The sequence below is a fragment of the Nomascus leucogenys genome, unplaced genomic scaffold, assembly GCF_006542625.1.
Source record: "Nomascus leucogenys isolate Asia unplaced genomic scaffold, Asia_NLE_v1 Super-Scaffold_3019, whole genome shotgun sequence".
NCBI classification, from domain to species: domain Eukaryota; kingdom Metazoa; phylum Chordata; class Mammalia; order Primates; family Hylobatidae; genus Nomascus; species Nomascus leucogenys.
In genome coordinates, this window is record NW_022095789.1 from 2,117,013 (window position 1) to 2,144,955 (window position 27,943).

General features: G+C 44.9%; 1 protein-coding gene across 1 annotated transcript; it reads right to left on the bottom strand.

The window, feature by feature from the left end:
* Positions 1-20,921: 20,921 nt before the first annotated feature.
* Positions 20,922-22,560, bottom strand: LOC115833704. The gene is made up of 3 exons (XM_030808511.1): positions 22,480-22,560; positions 21,668-21,979; positions 20,922-21,326 (listed from the first exon to the last, which is right to left on the bottom strand). The coding sequence occupies exons 1-3, from the start codon at positions 22,556-22,558 to the stop codon at positions 21,088-21,090; spliced, it is 630 nt and encodes a 209-aa protein (XP_030664371.1). The 5' UTR covers positions 22,559-22,560; the 3' UTR covers positions 20,922-21,087.
* Between the last annotated feature and the right edge of the window lie 5,383 nt (positions 22,561-27,943).

The window sequence follows — 27,943 nt, forward strand, 5'->3', positions numbered from 1 at the left end:
AAATAGATGGAAAGGCAGTAAACTTCAACAGAGAATTAGAATTTATATGTATGACTCATATATACATATATGAGTCAAATGGACATTTTTAAAGCTAAAAACACAATATGTATAATTAGGAACTTATTGGAAATAGAACAGATGGCAGAGATTGAAAAGAGAAGAATATGGGACTAATAAGAAAATAAAATGATAGAAAGTGTCCATACTGAAACACTAAAAGAAAAAAATTAAAATGAAGAGGAGAGTGTAACATAAATGTGGGACACAATCAAAAGTTCAATATAAATGTTATTAGAACTCCAGAAAACAAGGAGAACGGGGAAAGGGTGGCAGCAGTAACTAGAGCAATAAGAAGGGAAATACCTAGTGCCCACCCACGCGAGCCTTTCTGCCTCATGGAAAGGGAAAATGAAACAAAACAGAGAAGTGTGGTGAAGGTCACAGCCCAGGGGCCGCAGGCCCATTAGAAGGCTGAGACCGAATCCTAAGACTTTAGAAGGCTTCCCCACCCCAAGAGTTTACCATCACATCAGTAGGGCTCAGCAGGGGACACCTGGAAACATTGTGTGTCTCAGACATGATGTAGGAAGAGGTCTCTAGAGAAACCCAAAGACAACAGGGGAAGCAAAGCAAGGACTCCAGAAGGAATGTTAGCCTTTGATGCCTGCAGCACAGTAAACGCAACCTAGGCCTTAGATAAACACAAAACCTCACACCGAAGGCCTACTTACCTCGGTTCCTTCAACCCAGGACATAATGTCTGGCTGTTAACAAAAAATCACAGAGCATACTAAAAGACAGAAGCACCGTTTTAAGAGACAAAGCAAGCATCAGACCAGACTCAGATATGGCAGAGAGGTTGGAGTCATTAGATTGTCAGCTTAAAACTATAATTGGCCAGGCGCGGTGGCCCACACCTATAATCCCAGCATTTTGGGAGGCCAAGGGGGGTCGATCACCTGAGGTCAGGAGTTCAAGATCAGCCTGGCCAACATGGCGAAAGCTCGTCTCTACTAAAAAATACAAAAAGTTAGCCAGGCGTGGCGGTGTGCACCTGTAGTCCCAGTGACTCAGGAGGCTGAGGCAGGAGAATGGCTTGAACCCAGGAGACAGAGGTTGCAGTGAGCCAAGATCACACCACTGCACTCCAGCCTGGGCAACAGAGACAGACTCCATCTCAAAAAAACAAAAAAACAAACCTATAATATGCCAACAGCTCTAATGGAAAAAGTAGACAAGATGCAAGAACACATATGTATTGGGGTGATCAGACCCAACACCAGGTCGTGGGGGCGACGAAGTCCAGCGGAGTCAAAGGATTGAGAAAAAGACAGTCTGAGAGAGAGAAGTGTGACCACGAAGCCATCGCTAGCGTATGGAGGCTGTGAAGGCCCTGAGCTCTGGGAGCCCATGCTGTTTATTGGTAATTCAACAAAAAAACAGGTGGTGAGAATGCGGACGTCAAAAGGGCGCGTTGCATTAAGCACATGCTTTACATGATTTACAGCTGTGATGGTTTAGCATTTGCTCTGCTACTTGAGATAATGGAGAGCAGGTTCTTTTAATTCAAGATACACTCGATCCTGGGAGGGCAAGGAGCAAGGAGCCAGCAAGTCTAGACACACTCCAGAGCCAGGAGCCCTGGACTCTATGCAAGCCACGAGGGGTTTTATGCCCTGAGCCCTGGATTCTATCCAAGCCATGAGGGGTTTTATGTCCTGGGCTTAGATTATGGTGTGACAGGGCAGCCTTCCACCCTTTAGCACAGAGCTTGGTGTTCCAAAGGCCACAAGGGGTTTTAGACCCTGGACCCCGACATGTTCCAAGACTCTTTTATGTTATGTCAGACATGCAAGCCCTGCCTCAGCTTCTCCCAATACTCAGCTTTTCCCAACACATATGTAATATAAGCAGAGAGATGGAAATTTTAAGAAAAAAAATCAAAAGGAAATACTAGAAATTAAAAAAAAAACCTCACTATAATTGAAATGGAGAATGCCTTTGATGGGCTTATCAAAAGATTAGCCATGACTGAGAAAAGGATCAGTGCACTTGGAGAAATGCAAAGAGGAAGAAGGAGTGGAAAAGACAGAGCCTATCTAAGAACTGTGGGACAATGAGAAACATGTAAAAAATGGACATACAAGAAGGGGAAGAGAGAAAGGAATTTTAAAGATTATTTTCTAACCAAAGCATTTATGGCTGTAAATTCCCCTCCAAGCTCTGTCTTAGCTTCATTCTACAAAACACTTCTAATTTTCTGTGTGATTTCTTCTTTGACTCATGGAATATTTTGAAGTATATTCTTTAATTTTCAAATATTTGGGGTTTTCCTAGATAACACCTTGTCTAGTCGGAGGTATATTCTGTAGGATTTCCATCTTTTGAAATCTGTTGAGGCTGGGCACCTTGGCTCACACCTGTAATCCCAGCACTTTGGGGTGCAAGGCGGGAGGACTGCCTGAGGCCAGGAGTTCGAGACCAGCCTGGCCAACATGGTGAAACTCTGTCTCCACTAACAATACAAAAAATTAGCCAGGCGTGATGGTGGGTGCCTGTAATCCCACCTACTTGGGAGGCTGAGGCAGGAGAATCACTTGAACCCGGGAGGCGGAGGTTGCAGTGAGCCGAGATCTTATCTCCTCTTATAAGGAGCCATATTGAATTAAGGGCCCGCCCTACTCCAGTGTGATTCTGTCTTAATTAATGACATTATTTCCAAGTAAGTTCGCATTCTGAGGTACTGGGGTGGCATTTGGGGCGGGGGGCGGGGCAGGGACGCACTTCAACGCATAACACTTGCTAAACTCATTTATAGTTCTAATGCTTTTGGGTGGATTCCTTAGGATTTCTATATACATGGTCATGTTTTCTGTAAATAAAGGTAGTTTTACTTTCTTTTCTTTTTAAATATATTTTTTTCTCACTTGATTCACTGGCTAGAAGCTTTAGTACAATGTTGCATGAAAGTGGTAAGAACAGATACTTTTCCTTAAGAGGAAAGAATTGTCTTTCATCATTCAGTATGATATCAGCACTTGGTTTTTTGGTATATGTCCCCTTTTACGTTAAAGAAGTTCTCTTCTTTTTAAATTTATTTTATTTATTTATTTATTTTTGAGACGGAGTCTCGCTGTCGCCCAGGCTGGAGTGCAGTGGCACGATCTCGGCTCACTGCAAGCTCCGCCTCCCGGGTTCATGCCATTCTCCTGCCTCAGCCTCCCGAGTAGCTGGGACTACAGACTAATTTTTTGTATTTTTAGTAGAGACGGGGTTTAACTGTGTTAGCCAGGATGGACTCGATCTCCTGACCTTGTGATCCGCCCGCCTCGGCCTCGCAAAGTGCTGAGATTACAGGTGCGAGCCACCGCGCCCGGCCGAGGAGTTCTCTTCTATTCCTGATTTGTTGAGTTTTTAATTATAAATGGCTGTTGGATTTTGTCCATTATTTTCCCGTTTTTATTAAGATGATCATGGGTTTATTTTCTTTATTCCATTAATATGATACATTACATTAATTGACGTTTGAGTGTTAAGCCCACCTTGTATACAAGGGATAAATTTCAATTGGTCATGGTGAATGACCCTCTTTATATGTTGGTGGGTTCCAGTTGATAGTATTTTGTTGAGAATTTTTGTAGACTCCTGAGGGATATTCATCTTTAGCATAGTTGTCTTGCGATGTCTTTGGCTTTGTACTAGGCAGTACTGGTCTCATAGAACAAGTGGACACATGTTCTGTTCTTTGTTTTCTGGACAGGTTTGCAAAGGGATTGATATTTTTTCTTCAAATGTTTGGCAGAATTTGCAAGTGAAGTCATTCAACTTGGATTTTCCTTTGCAGGGAGAGATTTAAAAATATTTATTTTTTTAAGTAATTGTAGATGCAGAAGAATTTGCAATAATAAATAGATATCTCTGTGTCCTTCATCCGGCTTCCCTCAATGGTGACATTTTTATATTACTGTAGTACAAAACCAATTTGGGAAACTGACGTTGGTACAATACTGTTAACTATATGACATCTTAGCCAGTTTTTCTCTCTCCCTCAGTCCCTGTCCTGTGGCAAGAACTCATCTGTTCTCCGTCTCTACAGTTCCTCATTTTGAGAATGTTATATAAATAGACTCCTACACTTTGTAACCTTTTCAGCTTGACTCTTTTCAGTAAGTACAATGCCTTGAGATTCACCCAGGTTGGTGATTACATCAATAGTTCATTCCATTTTATCGCTAAGAAGTATTCTCCTCTATAGTTATGCCAGAGTTTGTTTAGCCATTCACACACACATTGAAGGACTTCAAGTTATTTCATTTTTTTAAACAAACAAAGCTGCTATCAACATTTGTGTACAAGTTTTATGTGAACACAAGTTTTCTTCCCTCAGAAAGAAATGCCCAAGAGTGTGATGGCTGGGTTGTATAGGAAATACATGTTTCGTTTTATGAGGAACTGCCAAACTATTTTTCTGGAGTGGCTGCACCTTTTTTATGTGTTTTTTTTTTTGAGACGGAGCCTCGCTCTGTCACCAGGCTGGAGTGCAGTGGCGCAATCTTGCCTCACTGCAAGCTCCAACTCCCTGGTTCAAGTGATTCTCCTGCCTCAACCTCCCGAGTAGCTGGGATTATAGGCACGTGCCACCACACCCAGCTAATTTTTGTATTTCTAGTAGAGACAGGGTTCACCATGTTGGCCAGGATGGTCTTGATCTTCTGACCTCATGATCCACCTGCCTCGGCCTCCCAAAGTGCTGGGGTTACGGGCGAGAGCCACCGCGCCTGGCCTGGCTGCACCATTTTACATTCCCACGGGTGTGTACTACAAATCCAACTTTTCCACATCCTCGCCAGCATTTGGTGTTTTGTTTTTGAATTTTACTTTATTGTGATAAGTGTGTAGTAATATCTCATTGCGGTTTCAATTTGCATTTCCCAAATGCCCAATGATATTCAACATATTTTAATGTGCTTATTTGCTATCTGTACTTAATTTTTTTATTTTTTCTTCTTTGAAAGGCCCCTGTTAAAGCAAACTAAACATGGCCTGAGAAGGACTCCATACCTCTATATTTGAGTCCTTGTGGACAAACTGTAACCTAGCTTAATAGGCAGACAAGACTGCAAACCTAACTTGGGAGTATGCTTCTGTAACAGTGGCTGGGTCTTGGCCAATCCTAGAGGTGATATTTCAAACACTCATAGATCGCTAAGTGTTCAAACAAGGCAAATGCTAACCTGTAACCAATCCTGTTGTTTCTGTGCCTCACTGCCGACTTCTATACGTCACTTCTCTTTTTTTTGTCTATACATTTGTTTGATCACGAGGCATCCTTGGAGTCTCTCTGAATCTGCTGTGATTCTGGGGGCTGCCTGATTCACAAATCATTCATTGCTCAATTAAACTTCTTTAAATTAATTTGGCTGAAGCTTTTCTTTTAACACCCCATACTTACCCATCACTGGGGCCTTCCCTCACTTGCCCTGAACTAGCATGACTTTGTGCGTACACATCTTTCCAGACCCCCAGGGGTAAGTTGGATCTGAAACGTCCCTCCTTGGCTGTCTCGTCCACTGGCTATCCCTGTTAAATTCCTGGGTGGCCTACCATTTGGATGCTTGTCCCAACCAATATCTTGACCTCAGGATAGCTGCAATGTTGGCTTTATGTGACTGTTTGCCACTAAGATCCCTATTGTTTTTTACAGCACCCTTGGGCACTGAGTTTTCCATGCTCTGCTACACATGGGCAGGCCCATCTGGACAGACAGGAGACCTCCCGATCCTGAGGTCCTGGCCTGCGGCTGGACACAGCGTCCATACCACGGGGAAGGGGAGCAGTGACTGCAGAACTCCTAGACGCTCTATCTTCTGACCAAGCGTCAGTAGATTGTCTTGAGTAAATGATTCTCAATTTGTTGTTCGCCTTTGGTACATTTTCAGCATTTAAATAGCTGTTTTTGCCAATTTTATCTAGTTCTATTGTTGCTTCTTGTGGAGATGATGGGCGGAGCTCCTAACTCAGCCATTTCAGAAGTTCCTCTCTCGATCTTCTCCATTTTCATCATGTGTTCTGAAGCTCTGTTATTAGATGGATACATATTTATGACTGATACGTCTTCCTAGTCAATTGATCCTTTTATAATTATAAAATATTTGTCTTTAACAATATATTTTATCTTAAAGTCGCTTTTTTTTTTTTTTTTTTTTTTTGAGACAGGGTCTCACTCTGTCTTGCCCAGGCTGGAGTGCAGTGGTGTGATCTCTGCTCACTGCAACCTCCACCTCCCGGGTTCAAGCAATTCTCCTGCCTCAGCTTTCCGAGTAGCTGGGATTATAGGTGGGCGCCACCACGACCAGCTAATTTTTGTATTTTTAGTAGAGATGGGGTTTCACCATATTGGCCAGGCTAGTCTTGAACTCCTAACCTCAGGTGATCCACCTGCCTTGGCCTCCCAAAGTGCTGGGATGACAGGCATGAGCCACTGTGCCCAGTCCTTAAATTTCGTTTGATATTAGTATTAGGTATATTATGCTTATGTTTTGTTTTTTGAGACAGGGTCTTACTCTGTCAGCTGGAGTGCAGTGGCACCATCTCGGCTCACTGCAACGTCAACCTCCCATGCTCAAGTGATCCTTCCACTTCAGCATCCCAAGTAGCTGGGATTACAGGAACCACCACCACGCCCAGCTAATTTTGGTGTTTTTTGTAGAGACAGGGTTTCACCATGTTGTCCAGGCTGAAGTGCCATGACTATTTACAGGTGTGGGTATTGCACACTATGACCTCAAACTCCTGGGCTCAAGCAATGCCCCCACCTCAGCATCCTGAGTAACTAGGACCAGAGCCATGCACCACCATTCCCAGCTAATGTTTTAAAATTTTTTGTAGAGATGGGGTCATACTTTGTTGCCCAGGTGGGTCTTAAACTCCTGGGCTCAAGCGATCCTCCCATCTCAACTTCCCAAAGTGCTGAGGCTACAGGCTGAGTCGCCACGCCTGCCTATATGCCATGTTTATATGGTTTATAGATTTCCTTCCATTTACTTTCAAATATGTATGTCTATGTTTAAAGTAGATTTCTTATAGACATTTAATGGTTGAGTCTTTCCTTTTTCACTCATTACTGCAATCTGTGCCTACTGATTAGAATGTTTAGTATAACTGTTGACATTATACCACCTTCACATCATAGGTAGAGACCCTACAGCTCTATAGATCCATTGACCACCATCCTTTATAACATAGTTATTACAAATACCACAGTCGGCCAGGTGCGGTGGCTCATGCTTGTCATCCCAGCACTTTGGGAGACCGAGGTGGGTGGGTCACCTGAGGTCAAGAGTTTGAGACCACCAGCCTGGCCAACATGGTGAAACTGCGTCTCTACTAAAAATACAAAAAATTAGCCGGGCATGGTGGTGCCTGCCTGTGGTCCCAGCTACTCAGGAGGCTGAGGCAGGATAATTGCTTGAATTGGGGAGGTGGAGCTTGCAGTGAGCCGAGATTGCGCCACTGTACCCCAGCCTGGGCAACAGAGCAAGACTCTGTCTCAAAAAAAGAAAAAAATTACCACAGTTACATGTATAACCCACAACACAATATCATACTTTTTTTTTTTTTTTTTTTTTTTTTAAGATGGAGTCTCACTCTGTCACCCAGGCTGGAGTGCAGTGGCGCAATCTCGGCTCACTGCAAGCTCTGCCTCCCGGGTTCACGCCATTCTCCCACCTCAGCCTCCCGAGTAGCTGGGACTACAGGTGCCCGCCACCACGCCCGGCTAATTTTTTTGTATTTTTAGTAGAGACGGGGTTTCACCGTGGTCTTGATCTCCTGACCGTGATCCGCCTGCCTCGGCCTCCCAAAGTGCTGGGATTACAAGCGTGAGCCACTGCGCCTGGCCACTTTTTTTATTTATATAAATTTTGGATAAACTAAGAGAACAATTTAAAAATATCTACTCATAGATTTACCATTTTGTTGTGCTCTGTTGCATCTAGTTTCATTTTCCTTCTCCTTAAAATATCTCCTTTAGAATAAACTGTTGATACATTCGAAAACCTGGATGAATACTGGGAAGAATATGCTGAGTAAAAACAGCCAGTCTCAAATGGTCACAAAAAAAACAAGACATAATTCCACATATATAGAACATTTGTGAAATGACAAAATTATAAAATGGAGGACAGATTTTTTTTCCAGTATTTAAGAAGGAATGGGGTCATGGCTATAAATGTTCAGCATCAGGGATCCTTGTGGTGATGGAAATGTTATATATCTTGAATATATTAATGTTAATATCCTAGTTATAATACAATATTACAGTTTTTCAAAATGTTACCATTGAGGAAGACTAGCTTAAGGGAAGACTGATCTCTCTGTATTATTTCTTATAACTATATGCTTATCTCAAAGAATCTCGAAATAAAATTGTAATTAATAAAAAAAAATCTCCTTTAGCATTTACTTATTTATTTATTTATTTATTTATTTATTTATTTATTTATTGAGACAGAGTCTCGCTCTGTCACCCAGGCTGGAGTGCAGTGGGGCGATCTCGGCTCACTGCAAGCTCTGCCTCCCGGGTTCACGCCATTCTCTTGCCTCAGCCTCCCAAGTAGCTGGGACTACAGGCGCCCGCCACCACGCCCGGCTAATTTTTTTGTATTTTTAATAGAGACGGGGTTTCACCGTGTTAGCTAGGATGGTCTCGATCTCCTGACCTCGTGATCCGCCCGCCTCGGCCTCCCAAGGTGCTGCGACTACAGGCGTGAGCCACCGCGCCCGGCCTCCTTTAGCATTTATTGCAATGCAGCTCTACTGGCAAGAAATCATCTTTGTTTTCTTTTACCTGAAAGTATTTTTATTTTCTCTTCAGTTTGGAAGAATAATTGTACTAGATATAGAATGCTGATTGACAGTTTTGCTCTTTTAAAGAGGTCTACCCAACTCTTCTGCCTCTGATAAAGAACTGTCAGTGGTAATTTTCATTTATTGTTTCCTTGTATGACATGTGCCATTTCCCTCTGGCTGATTTCAACATTTTGTCTTTATCTTTGGTTTGTGTAGTAGGTTGACTATTATGTGCCTAAGTGAGGTTTCCTTTAATCCTGTAACGCGATTCTATAAATTTTTGGCTTTCATTCATTGGAAAATCTAGGGACATTGTTTCATTTCTTTTCTAAAAAATTGTAGTAAGAAGGCCAGGCGCGGGGCTCATGCCTGTAATCCTAGCACTTTGGGAGGCTGAGGCAGGTGGATCGCCTGAGCTCAGAAGTTCGAGACCAGCCTGAGCAATATGGCGAAACTCCGTCTCTACCAAAAATATCAAAAAGGAAAAAGAAACGAAAAAGAAGAAAGAAAGAATTAGCCAGGCCCGGTGGCATATGCACCTTTGGTCCCAGCTACTCCGAAGGGCTGAGGTGGGAGGATCACTTGAGCCTGGGACAGAGCAAGATTCTGTCTCAAAAAAAATAAAAATAAAAATAAAAATAAAAAGGCCGGGTGCAGTGGCTCATGCCTGTAATCCCAGCACTTTGGGAGGCCAAGGCGGGTGGATCACCTGAGGTCAGGAGTTTGAGACCACCCTGACCAACATGGCAAAACCCTGTTTCTACTAAAAATACAAAATTTAGCTGGGTGTGGTGGCGCATGCCTGTAATCCCATCTACTCGGGAGGCTGAGGCAGGAGAATCGCTTGAACCCGGGAGGAGGGAGGCGGAGGTTTTGGTGAGCCCAGATCGCACCATTTGCACTCCAGCCTGGGCAACAAGAGCAAAACTCTGTCCCCTCAAAAAAAAAAAAAAAAAGCAGTAAGAACATTTAACATGAAATCGATCTTCTTGACAAATGTTTAAGCATGCAACATGGTATTGTTACTATAGGCACAGTGTTGTGCAGCAGCTGTCCAGAGCACACTCTGGCATAACTGAAACTGTACACCTGCTGCGCAGCACACCTCCATTTACTCCGCCCCCCAGCCCCTGACAACCACCATTCTACCCTCCGTTTCTATGAGTTTAGCTTTTTTTTTTCCCAAGACCAAGTCTTGCTCTGTCACCCAGGCTGGAGTGCAGTGGCGTGATCTCGGCTTACTGCAACCTCCATCTCCTGGGTTCAAGCGATTCTCTGGCCTCAGCCTCCTGAATAGCTGGGATTACAGGCAAGCGCCACCACGCCCAGCTAATGTTGGTATTTTTAGTAGAGAGGGGTTTTACCACGTTAGTCAGGCTGGTCTCGAACTCCTTACCTCAGGTGATCCACCCACCTCGGCCTCCCAAAGTGCTGGGATTACAGGCATGAGCCACCACGCCCGGCCAGATAGTATATTTCTAAAGTCAAACATTTTTTCATTTTCACACTGGTTTCTTTTTCTCTGTTGAGATATTCTAGTTTTTCATTTATGTTTACAAGTATGTTTTTATTTACCTTCTTAATCCTAGTTATCATACCTACTTGGAAATTCTTATCAGCTACTCCATCATTTGGATAATTTTAAAATTTTTGATCTTTTTTTCTTTAGATTAGGTCATGTTTTTCTGTTATATATGTCAATAATTGTTTTTAAATTTACCCTTGATATTGTGAATAATATATTGTGATTCAGTTAAGGGTAAGGGAGTGGGGGAGTAACACCAGATTGGATTTCATCTAAGGGAAGGTAAGAGCACATAAATATAAGAAAGAAAATCTAGAAAATAAAGACTTTTTTTCAAAATAAATGAAGTGTTAGCTGGAGGGTAAAGTGAAGTCTGGGGAAATTTTTAAGTTGCAAAATATTAGAACACATTTATAATGGGAATGAATCAATAGAGAGGAAAAAGCTGGACAAGGTAGAAGAGAGAGGTAAAATTCACTAGGTCAGAGTATCTGAGTGGGGTAGAGGGATGGGAACTATTGCACATGTTTATTGCCTTAGATAAGAGAGTGAATAGCAGTTCTGTCCCATCACGTTTTCTGTGATGATAAAAATATTTGGTATAAGTGCTGCCTGCTACGGCAACCACTAGCCAGCTGTGGCGATTAAGCAGTTGAAATGTGGCCAGTGCGACTTAATACATGAATTTTCAATTTTATGAAATGTAATTAATTTAAATTTGTACCTAGTGGTTACTGTACAGAGGAGCACAGATCTGTGGTAACAGGAAGGATGAGGATGTGGGTACTTGTGTCCATGTGGTAATAGGAGCTGTAGAAATTCTGTTTTGTTCTCTTTTCATTTCTTCCCTTTTTCACTAGAAAACACTGTTATCAAGTGAGTCCAGATCCAGGAAAGAAGTGTGGAGGGGTTGAAGAGAAAGAAGTCATCAAGATCGTCCCTTGGAATAGTAAATGGTTGAAAGATTTCATCCATTTTGTTGTCCTCATTAGGTTATGCTCATCAGACCCCCCAAATCTCAAAGCTAAGATTCACTGCTCATTTTCCATGTCAGCTAGTATTAATACTTTCAGGTTAGGAGACTTCTGAGGGATTACAGACCTAGCTTCTTTCCAATGAATCATTTTGTCCATCTGAAGGATTGTGGTTTAGCCTTTTTTGTGCAAAGATTTTCAGCTTTATCTTATATAGTTGAGAAACATGTTATACAATGAGAAGCATTTGAATCTTTCACACTTGCAAGTCCTAGATTATTTGGGCCTTCTCAATTATTTTTAATCCCTGCTTGCTAAATTTTTTTGGATTCATCTTTCCTTCAGAGTTTCTTGTCAAATGCAGAACCAACTAATAAATAAACCACACAAGGCCAGGCTTGGTGGCTCACGCCTATAATGCTAGCACTTTGGGAGGCCGAGGCAGGCAGATCACCTGAGGTCAGGAGTTCGAGACCAGCCTGGCCAACATGGTGAAACCCTGTCTTTACTAAAAATACAAAAAGTTAGCCAGGCATGGTGACGCACACATGTAGTCCCAGCTACTTGGGAGGCTGAGGCTGGAGAATCACTTGAACTTGAACCCGGGAGGTGGAGGTTACAGTGACCGGAGGTTACAGTGACCCTAGATGGTGCCACTGCACTCCAGCCTGGGCAACAAAGCCAGACTCCGTCTCAAAAATAAATAAATAAATAAATAAATAAATAAACCACACCAGTAATCATGTATTTCTCAGCCTCTTTACTTAAAGCTAACTTTTTAGGTCCATGCCTTCTATAATATTGCAGGGTACAGTTTTACAAAATGGTTTCCCACTACACGACATGGGTTGTCAACTTGATATCATCCAATAAGTTTCTTAGCCACCTGCTGTCTGGACCCAAAGGCAATGCCGTATGTTTACATATTACTGCGTGCAAGTTCTATCAGTCAGCTTTGCTGCAATCACAAACGGTCCCGAGTCTAAGCAGCTTACATTAGACAGGTTTTATTTCTCTTACCTGCTACTTGTGAGCTGCAGCTCCGTTCCTGTGTAACACACGTCTTCTTTACCCCAGTATGAGGTATTCCAGTACCTGCGCTGAAGGAGCAAACTGTCATTCTCTGGCAGAGAGAAAGCAGCAACGGCGTTGGCTCTTAAAGCTTCTCTTCAGAAGTAGTGACTATAACATCTGCTTACTAGTCATTGGGCAAACCAAGTCTCGTGGCCAAACTCAACGCCAATGGGTCAGGGATACATACTTCCCCCTCCTTGGGAGTCTGCAAGTCAGTGATGGAGGGGAGCCAACAGGAGCTCTCCACGCCCTATCATTTAGGATTTCTATGAAGGCTTCATTATATTGGCAGGATTGATTAAATCATTGATTGTTGGTAATTAACTCTGCTCCCTGGAGATTGGGGAATGGGCCAAAAAGTTCCAAATCTCTAATCACCAGGTTGGTTCCCTTGGCAATCAGCCCCCGTCCTGAGGCCGTCCAGGAGCCCCAAGCCACCAGTCATGTCTTTAGCATACAAAATTGCTTTGGAGATTCCGAGGGCTTTAGAAGTCGTGCGTCAGGAAACTGGGGCAGAGACCACATATGTATTTTCTTACTATATGCATGTAGTTGAAAGTTTCTCTTTCCAAGAGTACTCAGTCCATTTACATTTAGTTAATTATCTAAATAGGCAAGAGGTAGCCCACCTTAATCCAATCACTTATTGAGCTGCCTCCAAATTGATCTTAATTGTATTTCAAGTTCAGCCCTGCTTCTAGGGTGTAAACCTACCAGGTTCTCAGCTAAATACCTGAGGTGTTTGTCTGTCCCTGAACTGCAGTTTTTGTCTCCACTGTGCACAGATTTTCTGCCTCTCAGCTCCTGCTTTCCAAGTGGCAAATTTCACAGGGGAGAAGTCACTCCAAAGGCCAGGCTGGCTTCTCAGGGCTTCCCTCCTGTCTGTGATAGAAGCCCCATCACGTGTCCAGGTGCAGTGGCTCACGCCTGTAATCCCAGCACTTTGGGAGGCCTGAGACAGGCGGATCACCTGAGATCAGGAGTTTGAGACCAGCCTGACCAACATAGAGAAACCCCGTCTCTACTAAAAATACAAAATTAGCTGGGCAAGGTGGCACATGCCTGTAATCCCAGCTACTCGGGAGGCTGAGGCAGGAGAATCACTTGAACCCAGGAGGCGGAGGTTGCGGTGAGCTGAGATCACGCCACTGCACTCCAGCCTGGGCTTGAAACTCCATCTCAAAAAAAAAAAAAAAACAAAAAAAAAACAAAAAAAAAAGCCCCATCACGTCTTGGCTGCCTTAGTAGCTCTTTAATTCCTTCAAAACTACATATGTTTTCTGTTTTGACCGACTTTTCTACGTTTCTTTAGCAAGATAATTGGTCTGAAATCAGCTATTTGACAATTTCTAGGATAATTTTTAAAATTTTTCCTTCTCTGGGCTGGGCGCAGTGGCTCACGCCTGTAATCCCAGCACTTTGGGAGGCCGAGGCGGGCAGAGCATGAGGTCATGAGATCGAGACCATCCTGGCTAACACAGTGAAACCCCGTCTCTACTAAAAATACAAAAAAATGAGCCTGGTGTAGTGGTGGGCACCTGTAGTCCCAGCTACTCGGGAAGCTGAAGAAGGAGAATGGCATGAACCCAGGAGGCGGAGCTTGCAGTGAGCCGAGATGGCACCACTGCACTCCACCCTGGGTGATAGAGCAAGACTCTGTGCAAAAAAAAATTTTTTTCCTTTTTTTTCCTCTCATGAACTCTGCTACAAGAGAAGATTTTGAGTATATTTTATTTCCCTCAGCTTTTTTTTTTTTGAGATAAGCTTTCACTCTCTCTCACCCAGGCTGGAGTGCAGCGGCGTGATCTCAGCTTACTGCAACCTCCGCCTCCTGGTTTCAAGCGATTCTCCTGTCTCTGCCTCCTGAGTAACTGGGATTACAGGCACCCGCCACCGTGCCTGGCTAAATTTTTGTATTTTTTAGAAGAGACGGGGTTTCACCATGTTGCCCAGGCTGGTCTTGAACTCCTGAGCTCAGTTAATCCGCCTGCCTCAGCCTCCCAAAGTGCTGGGATTACAGGTGTGAGCCACTGTGCCCAGCTGGATTTCCCTCTACTTTGATAGAAATATATGATTATGGCTGGGCATGGTGGCTCACGCCTGTAATCCCAGCACTTTGGGAGGCTGAGGCGGGCAGATCATGAGGTCAGGAGATTGAGACCATCCTGGCTAACATGGTGAAACCTCGTCTCTACTAAAATACAAACAATTAGCCAGGCATGGTGGTGGGTGCCTGTAGTCCCAGCTACTCAGGAGACTGAGGCAGGAGAATGGTGTGAACCTGAGAGGAGCTTGCAGTGAGCTGGGATTGCACCACTGCACTCCAGCCTGGGTGACAGTGTGAGATTCCATCTCAAAAAAAAAAAAAAAAAAAGAAAAAGAAAAAAATATATGATTATATAAAAACAAAATGAAAAACTAAAGGGCATTATTTCTAGTAAAATAAAAACTGTTAAAATTTGGGTCTATTTTCAGTTTGATACTATTTTCTGTTTATGTAACTTAAAATCATTTCAGTTTTCAGAAAATATACCCAGAAAAAAATTTATTTTCTTCAATTTATTGAGGCGTAATTGACAGAAAATTGCATATATTTAGGGTGTACAATTGATGATTTCACATATGTTAACACTTTAAAATGATTACCCTGGCCAGCCCTGGTGGCTCACACCTGTAATCTTGGCACTTTGGGAGGCCACGGCAGGCGGATTACTTGAGGCCAGGAGTTTGAGATCAGCCTGGGCAACATGGCGAAACCCCATCTCTCCAAAAAATACAAAAAATTAGCCAAGTGTGGTGGCACGTGCCTTTAATCCCAGCTACTACTCAGGAAGCTGAGGTGGCAGAATTGCTTGAACCCGGGAGACGGAAGTTGCAGTTGGCTGAGATCGTGCCACTGCACTCCAGCGTGGGTGACCAAACGAGACTCTGTCTCTAAATAAATAAATAATACAATTATTACCATGATAAAGTTAATTAGCATGCTGCATTAGTCTGTTTGGCATTGCTGTAAAGGAATACCTGAGGATGGGTAATTTATACAGAAAAGAGGTTATTTGGCTCACAGTTCTGCAGCCTCTGCAGTAACACGGCACCAGCAACCGCTGCGAGTCCGGGGAGGCCGCGGGAAGGCTTTATTCTTGGTGGAAGGCAAAAAGGGAGCAGGCATTTCACATGGCAAGAGAGAGATGCCAGGCCCTTTTAAACAATCAGATCTCTTGGTAACTAATAGAGTAAGAACTCACTCATGACCTCAAGGACAGCACCAAGCCATTAATGAGGGATCCACCCCCATGACCCAAACACCTCCTACTAGGCCTTACCTTCAACACTGGGGATTGCATTTCAACATGGGATTTGGAGGGCAAACATCCAAACCATAGCACTTACCCATCACTTCCCATAGTTACCCCCTCCCTTTTCCGGTGAGAACATTTCAGATCTACTCTCTTAGCAAATTTCAAGTATATAATGTAGTATTAGTAACTATGTTCACCAGGCTGTACATTAGATCTTTAGAATTCCCTCATCTTATAACTGAAAGTTTGTACACTTTGATCAAGATCTTTCCATTTCCTCCCCTACCTCCATTCCTGGTAACCAGCAGGTTGCTCTACTCTCTGCTCCTATGAGTTGGAAATGCTTCTTGTTTTTAGATTCCATATATAAGTAATACCATACAGTATTTGTCTGTCTCTGTCACACTTCACTGAGTATAGCGCCCTCTAGGTTCATCTACGTTGTTGATAGGCAGGACTTTCTTTTTTAAAGTGGCCGAGTAAGATTCCACTGTGTGTGTATGTGCGTCGTTTTCTTTATCCATTCACCTGTCAATGGACACTTAGATTGTTTCCGTATCTTTGCTACTGTGAATAGTGCTGCAATGAACGTGAGATGCAGATCTCTCTTCCAGATCCTGGATATATACCCAGAAGTGGGATTGTTGAATTATGTGGTAGTTCTATTTTTAATTTTTTTGAGTAAACTCCATACTGTTTTCCAGTGAAATAAGACAGTCAAAGAGGTTTTTCCATATCTTGGTACCAGGAGCTTTAGCTCAGGTCCAACTCACAGTGGGCCCAGCGGGTCCCGGAACCCATTCTCCGGTCATTTCCCGGGTCCAGATGTGTAGCTGGAACAGACGTGTTCAGCAGCTAGCAGAGTTTCCACACTTGTTCACTGACCTGTAAAGTGAGGGCAATTGTGATGGGAAAGGACAAATGGAAGGCGTTACAGCCATCTCTACCTAGAAAAATACTACAACAAAAAACACACCAACACTGCCTTCCTGGAGGAATGATAATAGATGAGTGCCATCATCAAAGACTTGAAGGATGCAGGGGTGGTAATTCCCACCACATCCTTGTCCTACTTTCCTGGCCTGTGCAGAAGACAGATGAATCCTGGAGAATGACGGTGGATATCCAGAAGCTTAACCAAGTGATGACTCTAATTGCAGTTGCTGTACCAGATGTGGTTTCATTGCTTGAGCAAATTAACACATATGCTGGTACATGGTATGTAACTATTGATCTGGCACACACCTTTTTCTCCATCCCTGTCCAGAAGGCCCACCTGAAGCCGTTTGCCTTCAGCTGGCCAGGCCAGCAATACACCCCCAACTGTCCTCCCTCAGTTTTAGATCAACTCTCCAGGCCCATGTCACAATTCAGTTTGCAGGGATCTTCATGGCCTCTTTCTTCCATAAGATATACTAATCCTGGGCCAGGTGTGGTGGCTCACGTCTGTAATCCCAGCACTTTGGGAGGCCGAGGCAGGCAGATCATGAGGTCAGGAGATCGAGACCATCCGGGCTAACACGGTGAAACCCCGTCTCTACTAAAAATACAAAAAATTAGCCGGGCTTGATGGCGCACACCTGTAGTCCCAGCTACTCGGGAGGCTGAGGCAGGAGAATCGCTTGAACCCTGGAGGCGGAGGTTGCAGTGAGCCGGGATAGAGCCACTGCACTCCAGCCTGGGCGACAGAATAAGACTTCGTCTCAAGAAAAAACAAAACAAAAAAAAAAACTGATCCTTTATATTGATGACATTATGCTGACTGAACCTAGTGAGTGTGAAGTAGCGACTACTCTGGGCTTGCTGGTGAAACATTTGTGTGTCAGAGGATGGGAAATAAATCCAACTAAAATCTAAAATTCAGGGGCCTTCTACCTCAGTGAAATTTCTAGGGGTCCAGTGGTATGGGGCCCGTCGAGATATCTCTTCTAAATGAAGGATAAGTTGTTACATCTGGCCCCTCCTGCAACCAAGAAAAAGGCACAATGGCTAGTGGGCCTATTTGAATTTTGCAGGCAACATATTCCTTATTTGGGAGAGTTACTCCAGCCCATTTACCAAGTGACCTGAAAAGCTGCTAGTTTTGAGTGGGGCCCGGAACGGCAGAAGGCTCTGCAACACGTCCAGACTGCCGTGCAGGCTGCTCTGCCACTTGGGCCATATGACCCAGGAGATCCAACGGTGCCTGACGTGTCAGTGGCAGACAGGGATGTTGTGTGAAGTCTTTGATGGGCCTCTACAGGTGAATCACAGCAGAGGCCCTTGCAGTTTTGGAGCAAGCCCCACCACCACCTGCAGGTACCCACTCCTCTTCTGAGAGGAATCTGCTGGCCTATTACTCCTCATGCCAACAGGCTAAGAAGGAAGTTACAGTGTTGGCTGGGACGGCTGGACTACTGCTCCACAGTGGAGGTAAGAAAGTGCTTGTCTGGAATATAGACGATCCCTTAGGGAGTCTCTTAGTACTACCATGCCCCGTGGTTAAGTCAATGGAAAATTATAGCAACCCAATCCAGGCAAGACTACGAATGGTCCAGACTCTTCAGGAACAGAGGTTTGGGTCGCCCTTCCAGGTAAAGAACAACAACCAGCTGAGGTGCCTGCTGAAGGCAAAGGGAATACAGAATGGGTAGTAGAAGGTAGTTATCAATACCAGCTATGCCCACGTGACCAGTTACAGAAACAAGGACTGTAATTGTTATAAGTATTTCCTCCTTATTATGTCAAGACTATGTGTGTATATATACATATATTAAGCAAATATCTTTGTTTCCATTCCTCTCTTATTACTTTATCATGTAACATTAGACTTACTGAATTTATATTAGACTTACTGAATTTATATAACCATTTAAGTATTGTTAATTTTGCATTAGAGTATGAAGTCATGGGATATCAGGAGAGGAATAAACTTTTATCTTTTCTTTTGGAGAAGGGATTAACGCATTTTTTGTTGTATGCAGGATATTTGCATCATGATAGGCAGAGCAATTTTCCCTGTTGCTGTCTTATTTGGAGATTAAGTACGGTTTAAGGAAATGTGTATTGGTGCCAAGTTGACAAGGGAGAGACTTGCAGTTACACTTAATTTTAGCTTGACACCTAATCAACTTTAGTTGTCAAGTTTACTGGATTAAGGAATGCCTAGTAACCTGGTAAAGCATTATTTTTGGGTATGTTTGTGGGGGTGTTTATTAGCATGTGAGCCTAAGTGGACTAGGTGGGAAATATCCAGCCTCAATGTGGGTGGGCACTGCCCAATGCTGGGGGTTTGGAGAGAACAAAAATGGAGAAAAGGCAGATATGTTTATCCATCAGCTACAGCTGAGGCACTCTCACCCTCTCTTATCCTGGGATAACTCCAGGCTCCCTGACAAGCAGCCCTCAAGTTTCTCAGGTCTTTGACCTCTGACCTGAGAGTTACATCATCAGTTTCTCTGGTTCTGAGGCCTTCGGACTTGGACTGAGTCACACGACCAGCACCTCACAATCTCCAGCTTGCAGAAGGCCTGCCATGGGACTTGGTGTTCATTGCATGAGCCAATGCCCCTAATAAATCCCCTCTTATATGTCTGTCTCTCACACACTTATTGATTCTTGATCTCTGGGGAAGCCTGACTAAATATATCACTTGTATATGGAATTTTTAAAGTTGAACTCATAGAAACAGAAAAAGCATTTTACAGCCGGGCGCAGTGGCTCACGCCTGTAATCCCTGCACTTTGGGAGGCCAAGGTGGGCGGATCACGAGTTCAGGAGATACAGACCGTCCTGGCTAACACAATGTAACCCCATTTCTACTAAAAAAAAAAAATTAGCCGGGCGTGGTGGCAGGTGCCTGTAGTCCCAGCTACTTGAGAGGCTGAGGCAGGAGAATTGCTTGAACCCAGGTGGCGGAGGTTGCGGTGAACTAAGATTGTGCCACCATACTCCAAACTGGGACAAGAGCGAGACTCCGTCTCAAAAAAATATAATAATGTGTCCGGAATTTATTCTTTCTGGTGGGTACTTGGTCTCGCTGACTTCAGGAACGAAGCCACGTACCTTCGCGGTGAGTGTTGCAGCTCTTAAAGATGGTGTGGCCGGAGTCTGTTCCTTCAGATATGTCCGGAGTTTCTTCCTTCCGGTGGGTTCTTGGTCTCGCTGACTTCAACAATGAAGCCACCTACCTTCACGGCGAGTGTTACGCTCTTAAAGGTGGTGCAGACGCAAAGGGTGAGCAGCAGCAAGAATTTATTGTTAAGAGCAAAGAAAGAACAAACCTCCCACAACATGAAAGATGACCTGAGCACCTTGCACCTGCTGGCGCTGGTGGCCAGCTTTTATTCCCTTATTTGGCCCTGCCCATGTCCTGCTGATTGGTCTATTTTAAAGAGTGCTGATTGGTCCATTTTACAGAGTGCTGATTGGTCCATTTTTACAGAATGCTGATTGATTGGTGCATTTACAATCCTCTAGCTAGTCAAAAAGTTCTCCAAGTCCCCACTGGACCCAGAAGCCCAACTGGCTTCACCTCTCAATGAGACCACCCACAAATGTGGAAAAATGAACTTAACACACAGCAATTATGCCACCTATGTGTTTTTATCCAAAAACTATCTCCTGAAGTAAGATATCAGCTTCAATTTTAACATGAGGATCTGGAGGCTCAGAAACATGGAATAAAAGTTCTGGCTGGGCGTGGTGGCTCACGCCTGTAATCCCAGCACTTTGGGAGGCCAAGACGAGTGGATCACCTGAGATCAGGAGTTCAAGACCAGCCTGGCCAAGATGGTGAAACTCCATTTCTACTAAAAATACAAAAATTAGCTGGGCATGGTGGTGGGTGCCTGTAATCCCAGCTACTCAGGAGGCTGAGGCAGAGAATTGCTTGAATCCAGGAGGCAGAGGTTGCAGTGAGCCGAGATCACACCACTGCACTCCAGCCTGGGCAACCAAGTGAGACTCCATCCCAAAAAAAAAAAAAAAAAAAAAAGGAACTATGATCACACTGCCAGGAAATGAAGGCAGGATGGAGCAGTTACCTCTGGGGTAAAAGTTATCCCTTACTACAAATGGAGCTTCCATGCAGGAAGCATGATGCAGGAATGAAAGGATGGGTCCAAGATCACCGGGGGGCTGAGCTCCCGCCCTGTCCCATAGTCTTTCTACAATTAGAGGTTCAACCCAAGCCACAAGCATGAGCCAGAAAGGGATGAGGTCATGGTCATTCATTATTTCACATTTATTCTCACTGCACCAGTGAGTAACTGAAAGCACCAGGTGAGGAGAGGAAGGAGTCATTCACTACACACAGATTGTGCTGTTTTTCAGTCTTTCTGAACAATCAGGATCCAGATTCTAATTGTCTTCGAGATCTGGATCAGTCAGTAGAGATGGCCCACTGTGGTAGGGGGCCTGGGGCTGCTGGGGGAAAAGCAGGATACATACATGGAACATGACCATTCATGTTCCAGGGCTCCCATCCGGGTACCTGAGGATTTTCCACAAAGATCACAGGTGTTGGGGCCCACATTGGCTCCTGAAAGACTATGGGAACGCCATAGGCCTGGGGCTGGTGCCCGGGAGGTGCGAGGTTAGCCACATGTGCACAGGGAGGACCTGAGAGAGAGAAGACACATGGAGGGCTCATGAAGGCATCACCCACCCTGTACCTGAATCCTTGCCTGTGACCTTGCCCAGCCCCGGGCCATGTCCATTCTGAACAAGTCCATGAACAAAGTCCTCAGAATTATTACTTTGGGGAAGAACAAAAAGGAAAAATAGAGGCAGGCAGCCCATCAGAGCAGCAAGTCCCCTGTGCTGTGTGTCGAGGGACTCTGGGCAGGGACCTGTCCCGTCATTCTCTGCTCTACTCAGGGCACAAGGATGGTGGGGGTGGGGTGGGGGAAGACAATGGCACTCACTAAAGGACCATGGAGACGAACACAAAAGACACAAACCTGAAAAGACACTGATCTTCCATCTGTACCCCAGAATCCTGTGCAGGGTCTCGCCATAAGGACATGGCAAGGGTTGGCACCTTGGCCTCTGGTTGGCCTCCTGAATAGTGAAGTATAAGTCCTGCAAGCTTATCAGCATCTGGAGACATTCCTTCCAGCTCTTATTCATACCCCTCTCCTTGAGACGCACAGCAATTGTTTTTGATACTATGTGATACTTCTTCTTCACCCTGTACACCTCACGCTCAAGAAATTCCCATTCTTGCAGGAAACTCTGGATTTCCTGGTCACTCCAAGGTTTAATTGAGTGGACTGGAAGGAAAGAGGAATATGGACGTACTTTGGCATAACTCACCTGCCCATGTGCAGGATCCTGCCTCTGCATGGACAGGTCCAAACTTGACTTTATTCAGTTATGGAAGATAATAGGACCTTAAATGAGAAGTGAGAGATTCAGCATCTGCCTGAGTCCTGATGCCTGACACATCCAGTCACTGAGACAGGCAAGGAAACATCTGAGAGCCTGGGTCTTGCTCAAGTTCCTTAAAATGTTTCAGAGGATACTGACCGGATGTGATGGCATATTTGCTGCCTGGGAGTGCTCCCCTGATGTGGGGAGTCACATCCCACCCCTGTGGGGCCTTTTACTGTCACCTGAGCTGTGGGCAGGGAGCTTGGGGGATGCTGAGGGCAGCCCTGGAATCCCCTGAGATGCCCCCTCTTGGGGCTTGGATGAGCATATCAGACTCGAGAAGATGGAGATGGGCTGGAAAATTTTCTGTACTACATGTAAGGCTCTGAGGACACTGTACCTGAGGGTTTTTCTGATCCCTGGGCTGCGTTTTTCTGCTCCATTTTCTGGATGTTTCTGGTAGTTTCAGTGGGAAGCATTACTTTCTAATAAAAAAGATAAATACATATTTTTTTTTTTTTTTTTTTTGAGACAGAGTCTTGCTCTGTCGCCAGGCTGGAGTGCAGTGGCATGATCTCAGCTCACTGCAACTTCTGCCTCCTGGGTTCAAGTGATTCTCCTGCTTCAGCCTCCCAAGTAGCTGGGATTACAGGCACGCACCACCACACCTGGCTAATATTTGGTGTTTTTTTAGTAGAGACATTGTTTCACCATGTTCGTCAGGCTGGTCTTACCCCTGACCTCAAGTGATCCGCCCGCCTCAGCCTCCCAAAGTGCTGGGATTACAGGCGTGAGCCACTGCGACCGGCCTCCCTTGTATTTAAAAAGTAAACTGCGGCCGGGCGCGGTGGCTCACGCTTGTAATCCCAGCACTTTGGGAGGCCGAGGCGGGCGGATCACGAGGTCAGGAGATCGAGACCACAGTGAAACCCCATCTCTACTAAAAATACAAAAAAATTAGCCGGGCGTGGTGGCGGGCGCCTGTAGTCCCAGCTACTCGGAGAGGCTGAGGCAGGAGAATGGCGTGAACCCGGGAGGCGGAGCTTGCAGTGAGCCGAGATTGCGCCACTGCACTCCAGCCTGGGCGACAGAGCGAGACTCCTTCTCAAAAAAAAAAAAAAAAAAAAAAAAAAAAAAAGACATAAAAGAAGCCAGTTTCGGTGGCTCACGCCTGTAATTGCAGGACTATCGGAGGCCAACACAGGAGGATCACTTAAGCTCAGGAGTTCGAGACCAGCCTGGCCAACATGGTGAAACCCTGTCTCTACTAAAAATACAAAAATTAGCCGGGCGTGGTGGCGGGTGCATATAATCCCAGCTACTCAGAAGGCTGAGGCAGGAGAATCGCTTGAACCGGGAGGCAGAGGTTGCAGTGAGCTGAGACCACGCCATTGCACTCCAGCCTGGGCAACAAGAGTGAAACTCCATCTCAAAAAAAAAAAAAAAAAGAATTTACTTTAGTTATCTCATATCCCATCTGTCATCCTTCTACCTGTATATTTGTACAGAGAGATATCCAGAATGATGTTTGCTTGATGTTTTGTTTTGTTTTATTTTGTTTTTTGAGACCGAGTCTCACTCTGTCGCCCAGGCTGGAATGCAGCAGTGCGATCTCGGCTCACTGCAACCTCCGCCTCCCGGGTTCACGCCATTCTCCTGCCTCAGCCTCCCGAGTAGCTGGGACTACAGGCGCCTGCAATCACGCCTGGCTAATTTTTTGTATTTTTAGTAGAGATGGGGTTTCACCATGTTGGCCAGGATGCTCTCGATCTCCTGACCTCGTGACCCACCCACCTCGGCCTCCCAAAGTGCTGGGATTACAGGCCTGAGTCACGGTGTCCCACCTAGCTTTAGCTCTTTTTTTTTCTAGAGATGGGGTTTCACCATGTTGGCCAGGCTGGTCTCGAACTCCTGACCTCAGGTGATCCACCCTCCTTGGCCTCCCAAAGTGCTGGGATTACAGGCGTGAGCCACCGTGCCTGGCCAGAAAGACATATTTTTCTAATTTAACCCATGTTCCCTAGATTTGGGGGATGCAGGGACTGGTACCCAGCTCGTACATGAAGCAGAATGGCAGAGCAAGGAAATGGACACAGGTGGGCAGGAGTAGACCCTAGCAAAGGGAGTCAGACTTGACTGTCTTGAATGGTGCCTTGTCCTAGAGGCCCAGAAGCAGGAGGGCTGACAGATCCGAGGACTTAAGAGAGACATTGACTGCACTGCAGGGCGCTGGAGTCAAAGATCTCCAGCAGGGATTTCTGAAGACCACGCAAATGCCCTCCTTAACAGGACACTGGCATTTGGACATCTGCTGCACCCAGAGAGAAGCATCTAGCTAAGCCAGACCTTTCTGCCTCTTTCCTCTCCTCTTCCACATCTCGGATGGAGCCAGGGGCAGCGAAGTGAGTAAAGGAGTAAGATGGGAAAATAACAAAGAAACCAATGACATTTAGTTAAAAAAGAAAGTTAAAAAAAAAAAAGTTTAAAAAACAAAGTTCAGGCCAAGTGCGGCGGCTCCTGCCTGTAATCCCAGCACTTTGGGAGGCCGAGGCGGATGGATCACTTGACCTCAGGAGTTTGAGACCAGCCTCGCCAACGTGGTGAAACCCCATTTCTACCAAAAATACAACAGTTAGCCAGGCGAGGTGGTGCATGCCTGTAATCCCAGCTACTCGGGAGGCTGAGGCAGGAGAATCGCTTGAGCCCAGGAGGTGGAGCTTGCAGTGAGCCAAGATCGTGCTACTGCTCTCCAGCCTGGGTGACAGAGGAGACCTTGTCTTAAAAAATAAAAAATAATGCTGCTTTCTGCCTGCATACTGAGTCCTTTTCATTTAAAAACCAGTTATGTGTAACTATGAATATATGACACTCTTTTTACATGTTCTGTCATGCAAATGGATTTTTAATTTGGCATGTTGAGATCTATCGTTGCTGAAACATACGGTTCATTTTAACCTCCAGATATACACGATGGCATGAATATACAATTTTTCTCAATCCTCATTCAGGGACATTTTGAGTGTTTCCAATTTTTTGCTATTACAAATACTTCTGTGATGAACATCATGTATACACGTCTCCTTGTGAGAAGACAGACGGACCTCTCTTCCAGTTTAACTAGGTCACAGGCATGATGTGCATTTTCAGATACCATCTGCAATGCCAAACTCTTTTTCCAAAATGCGTATATCAGTTTTCACTGTCACCATCAGCGTTTATGAGTTTGTGGGAGATTCTTCCCTTCTTTTCCTTACATTGATTAAATTTATTATGATTTTTTTTAGAAAGGGAGTCTCACTATCTTGCTCAGGCTGGAGTGCAGTGGCTATTCACAGATGCGATCCCACTACAGTGAGTTTTGACCGGCTCCATTTCTGACCTGGGCCATTTCACCCACTTTAGGCAACCTGGTGGTCCCCCCATCCTGAGAGGTCACCATATTGATGCCGAACTGAGTGCAGACACCCAATCAAAGTAGGGCACAGCTGCCCAGAGCTCCTGGGCTCAAGCCACCCTCCTCCTCAGCCTCCCAAGTAGCTGGGATTACAGGCATGCACCACTGCACCTGGCAAGATTCTCAGCTTCTTTGAGACCTTCTGAGAGTGGTGTTTTTCCTTCAGAGCTATTAAAGGCAGCTGTGCTTCCTGTTTTATAGACATTTTTCCTGCAGCCTGAGGCCATTGAATTGGCACTGAGAGTCTGATGCCATCCTTGGGCCTGGTCCTCACTGGTGAAAGGTTTTTCCCAGAGTTTATGCCACCAGGTAAGAGATGGGGTGATACCCTCGGGCCTCTAAGCCTCCCGCGTGCAGTGACAGACAGCATTTCTGACATTCAGCTCTATTGTTCCCTATTCCTGTTTCTCCTTAGTTTCCTCGAAGGGAGAAAAGGTTGCCCTTCTCCAGTAGGAACGCTCAGCGTTTTGATGACTCATCATTTTGCCTTTCGTGGGCGTAACGGCACAACCTCTTTGCCACACTGCATTCATCTACAGAATTTTCTGTTCCTTTCCTTGAAGGCCACTCTGGAAAGCTTCCAGCATCAGGTTGGACCTGCTTGTGAGATTGGTTCTGATGCTGCTCCTCTGCTGGGCGCCACCCACGTCCTCATCCCGGTCAATTTCGCGGTTGGAAGGGAGCTCGCCTTTCAGCCCTCCACCTGACCCTGGAAGCATTCTGCATGTTAATTATGTACCCAGACACTTAACAAATCCTTCCTTCTACAAAATATAAGAAAAACGCTTCAGCCACACCCGGAAGCACTTGCCACACATAACAGAGGGAGCACTTCTGTCACACAGGAGCACGACTCCGCATCAAGGAATTCAAGAACCCAACAGAAAAATACAGAACAGAAAATACTGTGATAAAGCGCTAATACTTGATTTGAGTGACAGTTACTCTTACATTTTCCAAAATTCATAAAGTTTACATTTAAGATCTGTTGCAGGGGGAGGGGGCGAAGGGAGGGAGAGCATCGGGACAAATAGCTAAGGCATGCGGGGCTTAACACCTGGGAGACGGGTTGATGGGTGCAGCAAACCACCGTGGCACACGTTTGCCTGTGTAACAAACCTGCGTGTTCTGCACATGTATCCCAGAACTTAAAAAAAAACAACTGTTCATTTTATTGTATGTAAAATATACTTTAATTTTTTTAATGCAGTAAGGTAAAAGTAGGCAGCCCTAGTAGTGGCCAGAGTATAAAAGGATGAATAATTGTCAATTTCCTTCCTTCCAGGTGTAGGAAGGTACATAAAATCAAAGATACAGGAGAATCCTAGGCATTGGACGAATAGCAAGTAAAAACAATAGTTATAATTTGAAAATGTTATATATATCAGGCATTATAATAATGCTTTTTACCTGCATTATTTCAGTTAATCCTTGAAACAGTTTTTTGAAGTAGATACTTCTCATTCAATACATATTGACTTTCTTCTACGCACTCAGTATTGGGCTGGCTGTAAATCCAGGAGTGAGCAAGTCAGATACGGTAGCGGCTTCTTTTTTAAAAAAAGTTTTGAGATGGAGTCTCGCTCTGTCGCCCAGGCTGGAGTGCACTGGTGCGATCTTGGCTCACTGCAACCTCCCCCAAGTTCAAGCAACTCCCCTGCCTCAGCCTCCTGAGTAGCTGAGACTACAGGCGCACCACCACACTGGCTAATTTTTGTTTTTTTTTAGTAGAGAAGGGATTTCACCATGTTGGCCAGGTTGGTCTCGAACTCCCAGCCTCAAGTGATCTACTTGCCTCAGCCTCCCAAGTGCTGGGATTACACGTGTAAGCACCATGCCTGGCTATAGGAGCTGTTTCTAGGAGCTTAAATTGTTTATTTTATAAAGAAGAAACTGGCTGGGTGTAGTGGTTCATGCCTGTAATCCTAACACTTCGGAGGCCAAGGCGGAGGATTGCTTGAGTTCAGAAGTTTGAGACTAGTTAGCCTGGGAGACATAGTGAGACCACGTCTCTATAAAAAGAAATTAGCCAGGTGTGGAGGTGCATTCCTGTAGTCCTAGCTCTCGGAGGCTGAGGTAGGAGAGGATCGCTTGAGCCGGAGGTGGAGGCTGCAGTGAGTTGTGATCGTGCCACTGCATTCCTCCTGGGTGACAGAGTGAGACCCTGTCTCAAAAAAAAGACAGAAGAAACCATGAGAACCTAAGTAAGTTGCCCAAGGACACACCAGGAGTTGATGGCAGTCTTTTTTTTTTTTTTTTTTTTGACAGAATCTCACTCTGTCACTCAGGCTGGAGTGCAGTGGCGCCATCTCAGCTCACTGCAACCTCTGCCTCCTGGGTTCAAATGATTCTCCTGACTCAGCCTCCCGAGTAGCTGTGCCACCACAACCGGTTAATTTTTTTTGGTTTT